Raw genomic sequence first — 17,357 nt, forward strand, 5'->3', positions numbered from 1 at the left:
CGGATTATCAGTTATGATCCGTTAATGAATGAGCTTTTCTGGAGAAGTCGGCATCCCACCAAAAGGTCCATTTACAGGCTTTAAACAGCCTAGGAGCAACAAATAAATGAGCTGTACAGAAGTCGGCGTCTAAACAATGGGCCACTTACAGGCCAAGTCCTATTTCACCAAATAAAAAGCCAAGAGTGATTAATCACAGCAGATGCAGGCAAAATATGTAATATCAACACCAAGGCTGGTGAAACAACAGCAGAGTGTATGTCTGTCTATCTCTCTCCTATTTCTTATGTCCTATGTCACTCGCTCACAGACACACAGACACACAGACACACACACCTTGACCAAGCAGTGAAGAGTGAATAGAACAGAAAAGAACAGAATAGTACAGAATTTCTGCAATGGCCAGTAGAGGCATGGATGTCCCCAGTCATTGGGTTAGGATTCAATGCGATTTCGATAAACAGCCATGGATGTGACAGTGAATTCCTAGCAGTATTAGGACAGAGCTAAATGACATTCCCTTATGTGAATGACAATGTCTTAAAAGGGGAACACCACTTAAGTTTACATACTGTATGTTACTCTCATGGCCTTGGCTAAACCAAAAACTATTTGTTGTAGAATTGATCAATACTACTCTGGTTGTCTATGGGAAGCCCTTAACCTGAATTGATTCTAATGAGACATTTTGATCAGATTCCACACAAGTATGCATAACCTTAATGGTGCTGTGAAGAACACTTTAAGGACGTATGAAATGTCCCAAATCAGCAGTGTTGCAAGAACTTTTTAGAACCACTCTGGGTTCTTTATTCTGATTTACCAGTTTTTATTTTATTTGAACAAATCAGAGGGTTCTTCCAGTCGTCACAGCTCTATATGGAACCGCTACCCTCACCAATGAACCCTTGAGGACCCTCCTTTTCTGGTGCGAGTACACAGGTCGACGGTCTGCAGCCGGTGCAGCAGGCCAGTAGGCTGTAAGGACAAGGACACACCGCTTCTCCTGCAATCCATCATCCTGTGGGTTCAGTCTGGGCTACAAACACCCTCATCAGCACAGTCAAGAGGTCCAGGACAGAGGAGGGGCAGGTGTGTGTGTGTACTCGAATGCACTTGAGTTGCATAAACAGTGTGTAAATATAAAAAAAAAATGTGGGCACATAATACTGTAAGTTCATATATAGAGCCATTTTCTGACTCAACGTGCTGGAAAGCTCTAGCTAATACAAATCCTTTTAAAATCTATAACATCCCACAAGTCTGCAGAATCTCAAACTTCAGAGAAAATCCAAGCTCCACCCACACTGTTTGATTGACAGGTGATCTCTGGGAAGTGCGGTGCAGAAACACCACAGCAATGAGCGCTGAGCACCAAAGATGGAGACAAAAGAAAAAAGAAAAAGACAAAGCCTCATCTGGTGGCTGGCAAAGTTTATATTAACCACACACACACATCACTGCAGTATCTTCACCTGTGACAATCAGAATCAAATTCTGTCTAAAACAATGAAGGATCATCCCACCTCAGAGCACACACACACACACACACAAACACACATACACACAAATTTAAGCATTATTGCATGATCTAAACTAGATTAGAGATTACAAATCACATTAGAGAAGGCTGGTCCAATCCCCTGATCTGATAGTCTAACCTGGCTGCAGGATATGAAACAGGTCTGATACACATCTGGTTACCACACTGCAGCGCTCCTCTGTGTAACCAGTGTATGAGTGTGTGTGTGTGTGTGTGTGTGTGTGTGTGTGTGTGTGTGTGTGTCAATCCCCTTAAAGAATAATTCCGGTTATTGACGATTGATCGTGTTCAAAATTGCATCACTAACTGAAGCTATGTCAAGCTCTACAGCGAAGTAAGTGATGGAATTGGGAACACAAATCAATTGTCATGATGGCAAAAACTAGGAAAATATGGTGGAAAATAACCGGAAAAACCCTTTAAAAAGGTGTGCAGGCCAATGCAGATGAATGTCAGAGCTGTGTAACTGTGGCGCCATCCACAACCACTGTAAACACATTTACTGGGCATCAACGGTCCATATGGCGCTATGCTGAAGGGCCTGTTGGGGTGGGAGCTTTGAGTAACACACACACACACACACACACACACACACACCCACACACCCACACACACACACACCTCTGTAAAGCGCTCCATTCCTGTGCCCGGTTGCTGGAAAGCCAAACACTGCTAGTATTCTAATGTAGTCATGTAATGTGAATGTGTCTACTGTGGTAGCGGCTGTCTGCTGCTGCTGGAGCAACAGTAAAACACACACACACACACACACACACACACACACACACAGAGAGCGAGAGGGAGAGGGAGAGAGGGGAGGTGATGAACGACCAACTCTGCTTCGGTTTTTATTGAGCTCCTTAAAATCATGTCTTGTCTTTTATTGGAAAAGGGAGGCTCTTCCTCCCAGTAAACACTCTCTCTCTCTCTCTCTCTCTCTCTCTCTCTCACACACACACACACACACACAACCTGAACATCATCTTCACACACATGCTCTTTCTCTTACTCTCTGTAACCAGTAGAGTTATGATATACAGGCCAGTATTGTCCTTTTATTAAAAATCAGATCTGGTCCAGCCAGTGCGGTCCACCTCTGATATGATGCAGTTTGATTGATTACATATTTATTGCAGAATTGATCAATACTACAGTGTTTGTCTATGGGAAGACCTTAACTTGAACTGATTGTAATGAGACATTCTGATCAGATTCCATACTAAACTATGGATGTATATATTTATGATTATTATCCCAGGTTTCAGTGGAGAGTTTTAGTGTCCCATGATGGTCTAAATGCTGTTTCAGAGGCTTTTCCACCCTGACAAGAATACAATTCTGGGGAAAACACTGACTACTGAATGTGAAAATGTTCAAACTTATATACAAACTTATAAAACATATCGGCATCAGTATCAGCCTTGAAAAAAACCCATATTGCTCAAAACCTGTTCTCAGACACACAGAACCAGTTGGTCATCTTTACTCACATACCCTCTTTGGCTGATACAGTTCGGTGATGCACTTTCACATTTATCCATGCCTTCAAATCTTCCAAATCTTTTGTTTTACAGTCAAATTTGCGTTTTTCTCCATTGCCTTCATTTCATGCTGCTTCCACTTTCTTTTCCATCTCTCCCTATCCCCCCCCCCCCTCCTGCATACTGTGTTTCACAACTCCCTTCCTACCAGACCAATATAAAAGTGCTGGCATGCATCTCTCCTGTTTGAAAGCCAATAACTGTCAGACATATAGGCTAACCACTCACATGTGCGTGTATACACACACACACACACACACACACACACACACAAGGAAGATCACAAGGCATCCGGTTAACTGTAATGAAAGGCTGTAAAAATGGATCATGAAAAAGCGCAGTCCCCCGAATATGCCCGGCTACACACACATGGCTGCATATACAGTATGTTCCATGTGTAACAACATGAGGGAACACCTGGATCTCAAGCAAAGCGACACACACACACACACACTATAATTGTCTGAGCATAAAACACTCTGGAATCTGTACCATCACCGCCCGCTGCATCTATAGGTGTGTAGGTGTACTGTACAGCGATATGCTATTATATTGATATGTACTGTATGCACACACACACACACAGGGAGAGCTTGAGATGTGATGGAGAGGGTAGGTACAAAGTTTAAGCTGGAAATCTAGATGGGAGAGAGGAGTGAACCGAGAATGACATCAGAAGAAGGCAAAAGTGCATTAGGTTATTTGAGAGAGAGAGAGAGAGAGAGAGAGAGAGAGAGAGAGAGAGAGAGAGAGAGAGTCCAACTGATGCACCTGTAGCCTTAACTTCAGGGTCTACACTTTATTTTTGCTTTAGAAAGCAACAAGGTGCTATTTGTGGACTTGACGGCGTCTTTCGACCGTGGCCTTTTCGAAAGCTACATGAGAAGTTAGATATTTTCATGATGACACAGATAGCATGCTAACGGCGCACATAAACAGAAACAATAGGTTGCTCCACTTTAGCCAAACACCAAGGAAAATTGTGTTCTAGTCGCGACGTTCCGTTATGTCTTATATGGAAAAACGTCACACCAAACTGTATTCAAAAATCTGGCAATTAAATCACCCCTCGTTAATAAACACCTGGTAGAACATAACTGAAGACATTTGACGAATCGTTAGGAGTCACTATTAAATTCGGCACTGAGATTATCCACCAAGGTCTCAATTTTACTATTGCTCACATTCCCCCACGGAGTATTTTGGTGGAAGACTGGTAAAAACCGGCGAGTCAATTTTAAAAGTTTAAAATTTATTGAAATACGTGCTGCTTGGTATACTAGATTTAGTGGCTCCTATCGATTCAGACAATGTTTTGAGTCCTATTTTGTGAGGCATGTATGTTTGCCAGTAGCAGACCACTTTGAATTGCTAATTTTTTAAATAGACACTGGCCACACTGGTTGTCTCCATACAAAGAGAAGGGGACTTATCGAGGGCAACGTTAATTATGTTGGTGAAAATGCCAAAACAACAGGCGAGCAGCTGCAGCGGCTCCGTAGCATCTTCTCAATGGCTTACCATGCGGTTCTCCTCAGGGACAAATCCTAATTTTCCAGGCGGTGGAGGAGACCCACATGGATGTGTAAAAACTAACACAACCCTGCTCACTATGAACAACAAAGCAAATTTACACCTACCGCCTGGAGCTTGTGCCGAGCGGCCGCCTTTCCGAGCGGCAGCAGCGGGTCGCCCTTCTTCTGCTGCCCGCTCCGTAGGTGCTCTCTATCGGCTTTGTTGAGCCCCCCGCCTCGGTCCTCCCTCTTCGTCCGGCTCCTGCCGCCTGCTTCCCCGCCGGAGTCCAGGCTGCTGAAGTTCCACACGATGAGCGTCTGGACCAGCAGGACGGCCAGAGCGGCGACCAGGGCCGACCTGGAGCGCCGGGCCAGCCTGCGGGCACACGGGTTACCGACCATCTTTCTCCTCCCCCCGGCTCAAGTTGAGAGCCCCGTCCGCTAAACGCCAACAGCGGGGTATGAATGCTCCCCTATCCGACCTGCGAGGTGCTATTGGCAGCCGGAGAGGAGGAGGGAGGAGGAGGGAGGAGGAGGGGGGAGAGGGAGGGATGGAGGGAGGTAATTTGGCAAAGGCTTGAAATGAGGAGAGAGGTTTGGAGGTTTGGAGGCAGAGACAGAGAGGACGCAGAGGCCCTCGTGTGGCCATAAGCAAATCAACAGTTTTTGTGAAAGCATTTATTTTCTCATTTACAACACATAACGTCCCTCCAAACCTGCTTATATTAGGCCTACAGTATTTATTTAGACAAAATTTCTGGAGACAAAGTGGAGCAATGACTGATGACTGACAAGATGATATTATTTGGTCAGTGTGTTTAATTATTGGACACACAGCTCAGAGGGAACATTGGTCCTGAATACCTGAACGCTCCTTGATTTGATTTCTTTTTTTTTTTTTTTTTTTTTTACTACATTTTTGGCTTCCAAATACATTTATAATTTATAATGATTATAATGATAAAAATTGAAAAACTGCAAGATTACATTTGGTCGTTTAGGCTAAATGCTACATTTTGTCACATCCAATACACACACATGCACACACACACACACACGCACACGCACACACTACTGTAGCAGTGAAGATGTATACATATTCTTCAAGGACAGCAGGCAGAGAAAGAGACAGCCACCAGTTGCATGTTAGCTCACTATCTACAGTATACAGTCTCACACTTAGGGTGGAGTTTGACTTGCTTGTTATTCTGCATCTTCAGGACTGTGTGTGTGTGTGTGTGTGTGTGTGTGTGTGTGTGTGTGCATGTGTGTAGGAATGTTTGTCCTCTCGGCTGTGTTCTTGTCAGCGTGCGTTAAGCTCAGAGGAGGGTAAAGTCAGGAGTCAGTCAGGACAGTAACAGCACACATAGACAGAGAGAGAGAGAGGAGAGAACGAGAGGGAGAATTATCTGATTTATTCTGATACTTTGCTCATGGGCTCACTGAAGTCTCTTTTGAAGGTTCATTTTTTGGGTGTTATGATCGCTTTTGTATACTAAATGTATTAAGGGAGGTCATTTTTAGGTGCGTCCAGAATTTGAGAGATCTCATTTGAATATTAATTAGTAATGGAAGTCAGCCTCTGCCATATTTGCTGATTTTTTTTTTTAACAGTTCCCGTATTCCTATAAATTTGTCCCACATGTAGCTACAGATTCTACATGAATATGTGCGTATGTATTATGATTATTATTAATAGTAGTAGTTTTATGATGGGCTTCAGTGGAGAGTTTTAGTGTCCCATGATGGTCTAAATGCTGTTTCAGAAGCATTTCCACCCTGACAAGAATACAATTCTGGGGGAAACACTGAACCCTTGTAATTTTTGTGAACATTTTTGGCATGAAAATTTAAAGATATTGAATATCGGCTATGAGCAGCTTCAATCCATGTCAGTAAAAGCCTAATATTGACTGGCAGGACCCCATACACCACTTCTACAGAGCACAATAGGCTGGATATCACTATCAAACCAAAGCTTAATGGGTCTATTAATAAGAACATTGAATTTTCTTTCTTAATTTCTTTAAATTTTCTCTACAAGCTTTGTATTCAAATTCATTCACTGCCTTTCTAATGCTACTATCTGATGCTGCTATCATCAGGTCAAGATAGGTTGTTTATCTCTCTCTCTCTCTCTCTCTCTCTCTCTCTCTCTCTCTCTCTTAAGAGCTAATTAAGAGTTAATTATGTACTTTATTATTATTATTCAGTTACATTTAGTTGCTTTGGCAACATTGTTCATCTAACATTATCATCATGCATACTGAATTGAGTTGAACTGAGAGAGAGAAAGAGAGAGAGGGGGGGGGGGGGAGAGAGAGACATATATAGAGAGAGATGGAGGGAAAATGATGCTGGTCAGGAAACAGGCCAGATGTCCATGTTCACCACTGGGATCCATGTAGCGGTGGAATGGCTGATTTGAATCTGTAATGGCCCTCACCAGTCAAAACCAGCAGGGCGCAATGGCTCCATATGGTAGGAAACTAACACATCTAATGGGAATCAGAGAGGTTCGACTGATATGGGGTGTTCAAGGACGATACCGCTATCTTTGGACTGAAGCTGCCAATGGCGGATATTTTGTGTGGATATTCAATATCTTTAAATTTGACCATTTTCATGCCCAAAAAAAGAAGAATTCAGTGTTTACGGGCAGAATTTTCTTCTTGTCAAGTTGGGAAAGCTTCTGAAACAGCATTTGGACCATCATGGGACACTAAAACTCTCTGTTGAAATGCATACAAATGGAAATATTTGAGGTGGGTTGCAGATCTCGGGGTATTATCGACCTGGACCCTATTTTGCCATCATTTTCCATCATACTTTGATCAGTATGATGGAAGAAAAAAATGTCATCAATTGCTACTACTAGAGTTATTGACGCCTTGCTTGCTCTCAATACAGTCCCAGGCCAATGGATACCACAAAAATCAACCCCAAGAATAATAATAATAATGAATTTTATTTATATAGCACACTTTAAAATACAACAAAATCTCCAGGTACTTCACAGGAGATCAAATAATGTGCAATCATAGTAAAAACATTAAAATGGATCAATAAAACAACAATAATGCATTTATAAGCTTATACTAAAATGAAGTCAATAAAATTAGATAAAAAATAAAAGCAGCTAAAGCATGTCTTTTTCAGCACATTGACTGCTCCTTCTGTAAAGAGACACGCACTGTTTCCCGACGGTAGGCTAGCTAGCTACTTCAGCTAGCTATAGCTATAGCTGTATTGCTAGCTTCATTTTTGTTTTTCTCTCTTAATTCGTCAAGGTCTGCAGACGTAATATCAGCACACCTGTAGGTTTGCACAGACAAATTCCGCTTACTTTCCTCCCCCTCGTCCTCCTCTGACGACCGTTCATAATTTAGGTCAAATGTAATTTTCGGGAAATGTATCCCTATTTGCGCGGTCATTAGAAGTTAGAATTTTGTTAATCAATGGTTACATTAGAACACCTGTGAAGCAGAGTGATACATATAGTAAAAAGTGCTGTTATACTGTATATGAGCACTCATGGAATGCCTCTTGTCCAATCAAATTACTCGACCGGAACTAACTGTTGTATAAACTGAACATTGAACACGTAGGCCTACATGTGAGAGTGAGCGTCAGTGTGTTGAAAAAGACATGCTTTGGATGTTTTTGTGGTTGATTTTTGGAGTGTCAGTTGAGCCTATAGCAGGGTTTTCAATCCTGGTTTTCTATGCTACCAGCTAGTTAATTGCAGTTAATTACATTCACCTGGCTTCCTAGGCATAAATCAATCTCTGATTAGATGGCTGGAATGAAAACCAGCAGGACTCTGTGTTCTGAGGACCAGGATTGAGAACCACTGGCCCTATAGGACTGTACTGGAGAGCTGCACCCAGGCAAGTAGGACATAAGTAGCTTTATAGTGAAGCAACTGACGAGATTTTGCTCAGAATCGATCAGTATGATGGAAAATGATGGGAAAATAGAGGCTGCACATTGAAAATGGCACTGGGTGAGGCAGATTTCACTGCAGCTTTTACAGACTGCTGAGTAAAATCCTCCCACACCACACTGTAATGATTTCACATCTGATATAAAAAATAATAATAATAAGAACATGTTGACTAGCTGTGGTCAGGGAGGAACCTCCATCATATCAGTGGGTCCAACCTATTAGGAGATGCAATTATATTAAATTTATGGATGGACTCAATATGATAAGCCATCTTTCCACCTTTCCAGTGCTCACACACAGGGAGGCAGGCTGACATACACACACACACGCACACAGATAAAATACTACACTTTCTATTTATTATACACACACACACACACACACACACACACACACACACACGCGCGTTATATATTCATACAAACCCACTGACAAGCGCAAGCCCCCTTGATTTTGACCCAAGGAAATGATTACCTCTCCAGTATTATCTGTCTCCAGCCATGCAGTAAACACACAACACACACACACACACACGCACAGCGCACACCACACACACATAGCCTACACTCTGGCACAGCTATGAAGCTCCCTGCTGTTCCATCGCGGCTCGCCTTCCAATACGCTTTACACCAGATTAGTCTGATTTCATGCATATTGCAGAGAAGTGCCAGCGATCTAATTGAATGAACCTCTAAAAATAGAGATGAGATTTGCTCCCCTCTCGCTCTTCCGCTCTCTCTTGTTCTCCATCTTGTTCCCTCGTTTTTTTTCTACACATTTCTCTGTGTTTGAATAGATCTCAGAACTCAGAGTTAAGTCATAAAAATGTCTTTCTATCCCCTTAAAAGAAGGGCAAACTCTATTCTGACTAAACCACGGCTTTACCCACTCTGTGTTTTGTCTTTGTTTTTTCCGTTCATATTAATGTATGTTGGATCCTGCAAATTCCTGTAAGATTAGAGGGCCTGACGTCAGTGACATATCAGGAGGCAGTAGGATAATCTCAGTTAGGTCATGAAGTGTGTGACACCTCGTCATTTATTTAGTTAAATTGATTTTTGGCCTGGAAGTAGGCTAATAATCAGGTGAAACTGAGCTGTATGGTTTGGTCTAGTGGTAATAAACATGCCAAGTTTAAGTTTTTAAGTTTATCAAGTAGCCTACTCACATGGCAGCTGACAAGTCATCTGAAATATGTGAGCATCACAATAATATATTTTTTAAAAGGTACACATCATTATAAAATTGAAAAAATAATAAATAGTCACATAATAGATTAAAACATTGTGAGATAAAAAAGACATTTTGGCACATAGCCAGGTTAAAAAAAATATTTGTATATATATGTATTTTATAAACATTTTTGTATAATAATAATAATAATAATAATAATAATAATAATGATAATAAAAAGGGACATGGTAAAAGAGTAAAAGGCTGCAAGTTCAAAATTATGCTAATTTTATAATGTATTTTCAATTTAAGATGATTAATTTAAGTAATTTAAGCAAGAACTGTACAGCACGACTTTACCATTAGTGCTGATTTTAATGATGTTTCCATGGCTATTATACCCAAAAACCAATCCCTAATTCCCTTTTCACCTTGATCTTTGAATTCCTTCAGACCAACGCATTATCTGACATGAATATCAAAAGCCTCAAATGAGTAAGATTATCCTTTAACATTTTGATCACCAAATGCATCGACAACTCCTTAAAACTTGTCAAGTTCAGTGTGACTGTCTGTAAAAGTGAACCTCACGCATAGATGAACGGTGTGTTGATAGCATTTTCTGCTCCACTTACAGACCAGCTCAAGATTGTGTGTGCAATGTGACTGCACATTTATGATGCATTGCACAGTGAATGTACAGTTGAATGTAATTTTTAGTGTCAGTTGATGAAAAGGTTATTTAGGATTTGGTCTCAACCACAGAACTTGAATGGATAGAACGGTCTTTCCCATTCAAATCAACGTTCCTGGATGGTCAGAGCGGCGGCCATTTTTATGTGAACCGTTGCCAAACTGACTTACTGCAAATCGCTGAGGCGAGAGGTTTTGCAGCATGAACCAAAGCAGTGGAAAACTGGATTTGTAGCCAAGTAGCTGAATTGAGTTGTTACACATGCCTCCACTAGGTAGTGGTCTTTTAAAAGCTGCTGCTGTCTTTTTAAGTCGGTCAAAAGTTTTGACATCTGTGCAGTTAGTGGAAGTGGTTATAGTTGAGTTCATCTGTTTCAGCCGATGTCCGATGTTTGAAGTTAGCGAATGCCAAGTTTTCTTCTCCACTAAAGGTAGGCTAAGCTATGTTAGTTTATATCATTTAAGGGGCTAAAGCAGGTTTGTCACCAGCTAGGTTTGCTAATATGCTGATTTTGACGAGAAGAGCTATAGAGAGAGAAGCACTGTCTTTGACAATGCTATGCTAACCTCGTCGCTAACGTCAGCTTTCCATTGAGTTTTGACAGTTTGCTAAACACTCGTGCAACAGACTCATCTGCACAGTTCTCAAGCAGGTGTGACACACTTTACGGCCTTAATGCCCGGACTTGCGTTGTCACCATAGCAACGAACCCTTAAAATGCCATAGTCGCCATTTTATGGTGTACTAGCCAAATTACCACAGCAAACAGTGGAAGGACCGTTCTGTCCTTCCAAGTTCTGTGGTCTCAACAGTCTACATTAATAAGAAGTTCCTAACTTCTGTAGGATTTGACTTTTATGAGTTTTTGAATGTTTGACCATGACTTCTGCCACTGCTATGTGCTTTGTGCTCAGTCAAATGGAAGGTGGCTGAATGTGGCTGAGTCTAAAGGCTTAACACCTTGAAAGTAAATGCCAGCTAATGCTTTTGAAAATGTCATCCTTTGCCGCTATGTTTAGACTTTCAGTACGATGTTCTGAGAGAGCTATATTTTCATATCATTTCTCACTTATTTCATTCTGCACGCATTTGATTTTTTTGTAGTATATTTTCATATGTTACATAATTTAATTCATTTTCTCTTTGTCTCAGTATGTTCTACTGCTGTTATTTTGCCCATCCTCATAATGTTGCTGTAATATTTTTTAATTTTACATTCATACATTTCCACTTAATATGTTCTTGACATGCTGGAATTGTCCGTTGCGGTATGTGTAATACCCATTTGCTATATTCATATTAATATTTATGACCTGGAGGTGGTGTGTGATGGGACACTGTGTGCAGCTAAAAAATCATCACATTCATGAATACATGGTTGCTCACTTGAAAGAGTTCCAAAAATAAACCTGGCTACATCAGCTATATTGAGTGAATGATATTTCATTTTTAATATTTATTAATCTACAGGCCATGTAGTAAAAAAACACTAACAATTTGTTACTGAAATGTCAGTCTTCTTACTTTGGATAACGCTAGTCCCATTTAAATCTAATTTAAATATTCCTGTTCCCAATTCCCATTTGAATAGCATATGTGGGTTTTTACAAATATCATGGTTGTGGGTGTGTTTTGTATTTAAGTATATGTGTGTATGTTAATGTATGTTTTAATGTATATACTGTATGTTGTGCAGATTCAAATGAGACTTGGTTTTTAGCCAATCAGATGATAGCTTTGTGATGTCAGAGGTCAGAGGTTAATCAGCACTACTATTGAGTGTTTTGGACATTGGACTGTAACCACCTTGACAAAGGCAACATTGGTATGACCATTAAATATTTCTTAATGGATTTATGTTTTGAGTGTGTGTGGTATTCCTTTTCTATAGTTATTTTGATGAAACCAGCACCACTAGGACACCAGTGTGCATTTATCTTTCTTTCAATTGAGCATGAAGCCTGCTATCACTCAACATAGTGTATCATTTATTCCTATGTTCCTACATTCTTACATTCTGTTACTCTCATCCCTCCTTCTTTTCTTCTTTCTGCCTTCCCGTCACTTCCCACTATCAGCAACCACCACATTCAGTAATTAGTAGAAATCAGTACAGATATTAAAGGCACATCATTGGGCCTGTAATCATGACTAGAGCTTTGCCATGGTGGCTCGACTCATCTAAGGAGGTCAGATTAGATTCGGCTCCTTTGCAGGCTCCATTGCTAAAAGAATGGAACTGGGACTTGAAGAATTAGAGATGGAGCATAATATTCACTGATTTCAGATACACTCCCACTCAGTCATCTGCTACAGGCGGGGAGGGAATGAAAAACGAGAGTTCACTAGTTCGAGATTCTCAAATTGAGAAAGGGAACAAGAGTGAGAACATGCAGTGAGCTACAGTGACACGGATTGCTTGTGCAACACCTTTGGCTCTGCAGGAGTGAAGCCAGCCCAGCTCAGGGTTGTGCCAAAACACCCCCACTGGACTGTATTTGAGATTATCAGAAGAGAACGGGTGTAATATTCAGGGCCGGCTCTAAACTACTAGAGGCCCTAGGCAAAATGTTCTGTGGAGGCCCCCTTTTGAGATGAATCCTACCCGCCATCAAGCAATAAAGACTGAGTAAAAAATTAGTGTTTAAAGCACTGTATTTTTGTTACCTATTATAAGATAGAGCACATGAATATCAAAATAAAATGTAATAAATACAAATGTGAATGTGGCTCTCTCCTCTTGTGTGGACATAAGTTTAAAATGAGGACTTTCAAGACTGCAGTGGCTTTAGAACTGTTAACAAAAGAACGATGATGTCACTTCTGTTGACCAATACTGGCACTTTTGCGTCCGGCTCACTATTGCTGTCTGGGTCCTCTGTCCTTGTGGCTTGTGGTTCTGCTGCCTCGGTTCTGCCTAAGAATTTCAACATTGTTCCTATGGAATGTAGCATATGTGTCAACATTAAAATATCAGAAAATAAAAGACATTGGAGAGCAAAAAGTGAAATTCCACTGACTGTACATAATACTACTCTAAATTGGAAATCATTACATACCTTCTCTACAACTAGCCTAAAAGAACTTAACATTTTAATGAACAAAGTTCTGATACTGTAGAATCCAGTAAAATATTAACAAAAAACGAATTTTGCCATTACAAATTAAATTGCAATTACATCTCATTGAACAAGGCTGCATTATTTTGACCTCCACATGCAGTCAAAAAACACAATATTACAAATCAGTTAAACCTGTCATTAAACTTTCAACTCTACTCCTAGGCTGGTTGTTATGCAGCATGTGACGTGATGGACCGCCGCTGGGTGCCTACGTCAAGCCTGAGCGCCCCGGAGTTAATAACAAGCGTGACTACTTCAGCATCATTTTTTGGGGGGCCTCAGCCAATAAGATCTACGCTCCACAGAATCCGTGCTTTTGATTAGTTTTATGATCACTGGCACGTAATTTATCCAATAAGAACTGTTTTTTTTTCCGACTGTAGAAAAAAATGAATAAAGGATGCGTGAGGCCCTATAGGCATTTGTGAGGCCCTAGGCATTTGCCTATAGGGAGCGCCGGCCCTGGTAATATTGATGTAACTTGAGAGGAGAATGAGGAAGTGTTGGGATGTGGCAGAGAGCTTGTAGGAAGTAGAGGAGACAGATGTCTCAAACAGATATGAGGTGTTGTGGCCATGTGGGGCAAAGCCCATGTCTCTAGAAAAGCTTCTGAATGTAACCATAAATACCTGCAGCTCTTCTGATTGAGACGAGAGATTGTGAAAGAATATGATCCTGTCCTTAAAGCTGCTGTAGGTAAGTTAGGGAGGACAGAGATCAAACAGGACGGAGTCACGTTTTCTGCCTCACTGGTCAGATAGGTTTCTACCAACCGTCCAAAACCACAGGTGAATTTTGAAGCCAATACTGAAGTGGCGGCAGGTGGCAGTTCCTCTAATAAGACTCCAAAAAGACTCCAAACCCGGCCTGACTCCATGCAAGTCAATATGGGACCACAACCCAACTTCTCGCCAAAAACAAGTCAACAAACAAGTCAATACATTTTTTCCACAAGAGGTTATGGCCTCAGTAGCTAATTTCATGAGATTCTGACTAGGGATGCCGCGATCGATCGGCCAGCAATCGGAATCGGCCGATATTCAGTATAAATATGAGATCGGAGAATTCCGATAATGCTTTATAGTCGCCGATTGCAAAAACCGATCGATGACGCAAAACACGTGAGCCATGTGCATTTGTTTACATAATGGTCTGCACTCTGGACGACGGTCGAGACCAGAGGTTTGATTCTCTGCCCGAACCCGAGCCGGGTCGGGTAGGAATTTCCCCTCCATTCCTCGGGCTGGGCGGCCGGTCTCGTGGTCAGAGATATAACGTCTTTTTTTTGTTTTTTTTTTGGAATAATTGGGGTGGGGAGTAAGCTATTTGGTGTGATAATCAGAATGTTATATGTATTATAACATTGTAACCTTAAACCTTCAGCCGCTGCTGACTGAGATGTGAATATGTATCGATCACAGTGATTGATACATATTCACATCTCAGTCAGCAGCGGCACAGCGTCTCCTCCTCTCCTCTGGCGCCGTGCGCACGCAGGCAGGTCGATAACCATGGATCCCGTGCGTAATTCTGAACAGATTTCTGTCATTCAAATTTCTCTGTAATCCGCAAAGTCTGATTGTTAATTCCTTGTGTCAATTATGTTTTTATCGCCAGTCAATCAAAGGTTACGATTTGAAATGTAAGTGTCGGGTTTTCGCTGCCTACAGCACCACTCGCTTTGCGAGTCCTTTGCGAGAGGAAGTAGGCTATTCAGTAAGATCCCGCCCGTAATTCTGAACAGATTTTTGTCATTCAAGCAACTCGGAATTAGTTTACTTATAAACAGCCAACTTACTAAGAAAATTTCGGTTTTAAACCAGGCTTGGGCCCATAAATGCAGCCAATGGGATGGGCCCGTGCCGGGCTCAGACAGAACGTGCACAGGCTCGGGTTGGGCTTGTATTTTTGGGCCCGATCTAAGGTCTGGTCGAGACCCTAACAGCGGAGAGGCAACTGAAAAGTCTCATTGCTCTCTCTCTTAAGAACATTCACTTATACAAAAACAAAGACTGAAACGGATATATATCTTCGAAGGGTGTCTCCATTTATTTAACTCGACTCAACAACACAGGCAAGTGGCAACAGTCTGAGTCTTGTGCTTCGGTTATCTCACTAAATCATGTTGCGCTACCTAGAACGCACATGGTTTTGTTTACATAATGATCAAGTAAATATTGAGGTAGAAAAAAAGAAAATGTGGATACTTTTTAACCAGGACTCAATTTGATGGATGAAATGTATGTAAAATGGAAACTGTTAGACCTATAATACTGCTATACCAGCTGCTATAACAAAACAAAAAACGATCAGTATGGCCGATCGGTATCGGCAGATATGGCTCATACACGATTGGCGATCGGCGGCAAAAAACGTTATCGGGGCATCCCTAATTCTGACATATTATTCTGCTAGTTTTTAGCCACTAAAGGTGGCACTTTATTTTTATTACTGCTAAATAAACATTTATCCATAAAAGTTAAGTGCCAAAAAACAAGGACCATGTGCTCATGTCATCTAAGCAGCAGATATGGATTAAAATGGAAGTACAGGATAGTAGTGGACTGGTCAGTGCTTGACAGACAAAATGAATGAAAACGAATACCCTTTTAAGCAGCTGTATCTTGTTGGATTGCTAAAGTTAAAGTGTTAATCCACAAGTTTCTTGCTTTTTTGTACATTTTGGCAACATCTTTGGTGTTAAGTGATCATTGCTGTTGTGTTTCTACACTGCACTACAGTGTGGCCAGTACTGTTCCTTGGATTTTCTGTTGAAGTTTAGCAGTTTCTGTAGGTGGTGCTCTTTGTCTGTTCAGCCATGGTGGCTATCACTTACCATGCCAACTACCCAGTTCATCTATTTACTCCAAACCAACCGGAAACAATGCATCTTCTCTTCCTGTGTGCCAGAGGACTTTTCCCAGGAAAGAGCTACCAGACACCGGGCGTTTAGAACAGCAAATGGAAAAGCTTTCATGAACTGGCTGCAGGTTGAATCACTATTATGTATCAATCAGGGATAGAGAGTAGCAAAACTTGGGTTGGTCTTTTGTCAGTGCTCTATCATTCCAGGACAATGTTTACACCTGATGATGCCTGGGATATCATGGTACAACATAAGAAATGCTTCCAATTCCTGTCATGTCTTCAGAAGTTCACCCCTCTAAAAGCCAGAGACCAGCAACACATTTGTCCTTTCATGAGAAAAGTTTGTGAAAAGTAGGCCCAGCGGTCATATAAATCAAACTCATAAGCGGCTAATTTCACTGTAAATACACCATAACCTCAGTAGTGCAAATTTCAGTATCATTATCCTAATTTAATTATCGGTAACCTGCAGTTACAGATCTACTTCATGTTAATTACAAGTAAATTTGTCTGGAAATTAACCAGAATTGTTCAGTCTATTACCTTACTGTCGACTGTTATAGACAAATATACAAATACTGACCTGTAAATATCTGAATAACCTACTGTATCATATTATGATATTATGTAACTGATCCACTATGTCACTGTATGGTTTCAGAACAACAAACCAGTAAGGATTTATAAAGTACTGAATCATTTAGGATTTTAACTGGCTTCTAACACAAATCCACTAAAAAAGAAGACATTTAGTTTACCTCACCTTACAGGATTTCTGGATAATGAAGTCCTTCAAACTTCCAAAAATTCAAACATCACCAAAGTGCAAACTTGTAGTGCAGCTTTAAAGATAATTCAGTTTCTGAATCTTACCAGAGATTCCTACAGCATGTACTTGTTGTTAGTGAAATACCTAAACAGTGAGCAGTGTTTGGATTATTGGATGATTGGAC

General features: G+C 41.0%; 3 protein-coding genes across 3 annotated transcripts in view; 1 reads left to right on the forward strand and 2 right to left on the reverse strand.

The window, feature by feature from the left end:
- LOC139930172 (xylosyltransferase 1-like) overlaps nucleotides 1-5,000 on the reverse strand; it is a 41,621-nt gene extending 36,621 nt beyond the window's left edge. Inside the window, exon 1 of the mRNA XM_078284483.1 lies at nucleotides 4,725-5,000. Coding sequence (XP_078140609.1) covers nucleotides 4,725-5,000 — 276 coding nt within the window. The remainder of the gene's footprint in view (nucleotides 1-4,724) is intronic.
- Nucleotides 1-17,357, forward strand: part of LOC139911915 (primary amine oxidase, liver isozyme) — a 291,900-nt gene that overhangs the window by 72,877 nt on the left and 201,666 nt on the right. The gene's annotated exons all lie outside the window — the stretch shown is intronic.
- The window catches only part of LOC139911912 (proteasome activator complex subunit 3-like), a 237,036-nt gene continuing 228,120 nt past the window's right edge, over nucleotides 8,442-17,357 (reverse strand). The window contains exon 11 of the transcript XR_013504969.1: nucleotides 8,442-8,457. The gene's annotated coding sequence lies outside the window, so the exon portion shown is untranslated. The remainder of the gene's footprint in view (nucleotides 8,458-17,357) is intronic.

Source organism: Centroberyx gerrardi, chromosome 7 (assembly GCF_048128805.1).
Source record: "Centroberyx gerrardi isolate f3 chromosome 7, fCenGer3.hap1.cur.20231027, whole genome shotgun sequence".
NCBI lineage: Eukaryota > Metazoa > Chordata > Actinopteri > Beryciformes > Berycidae > Centroberyx > Centroberyx gerrardi.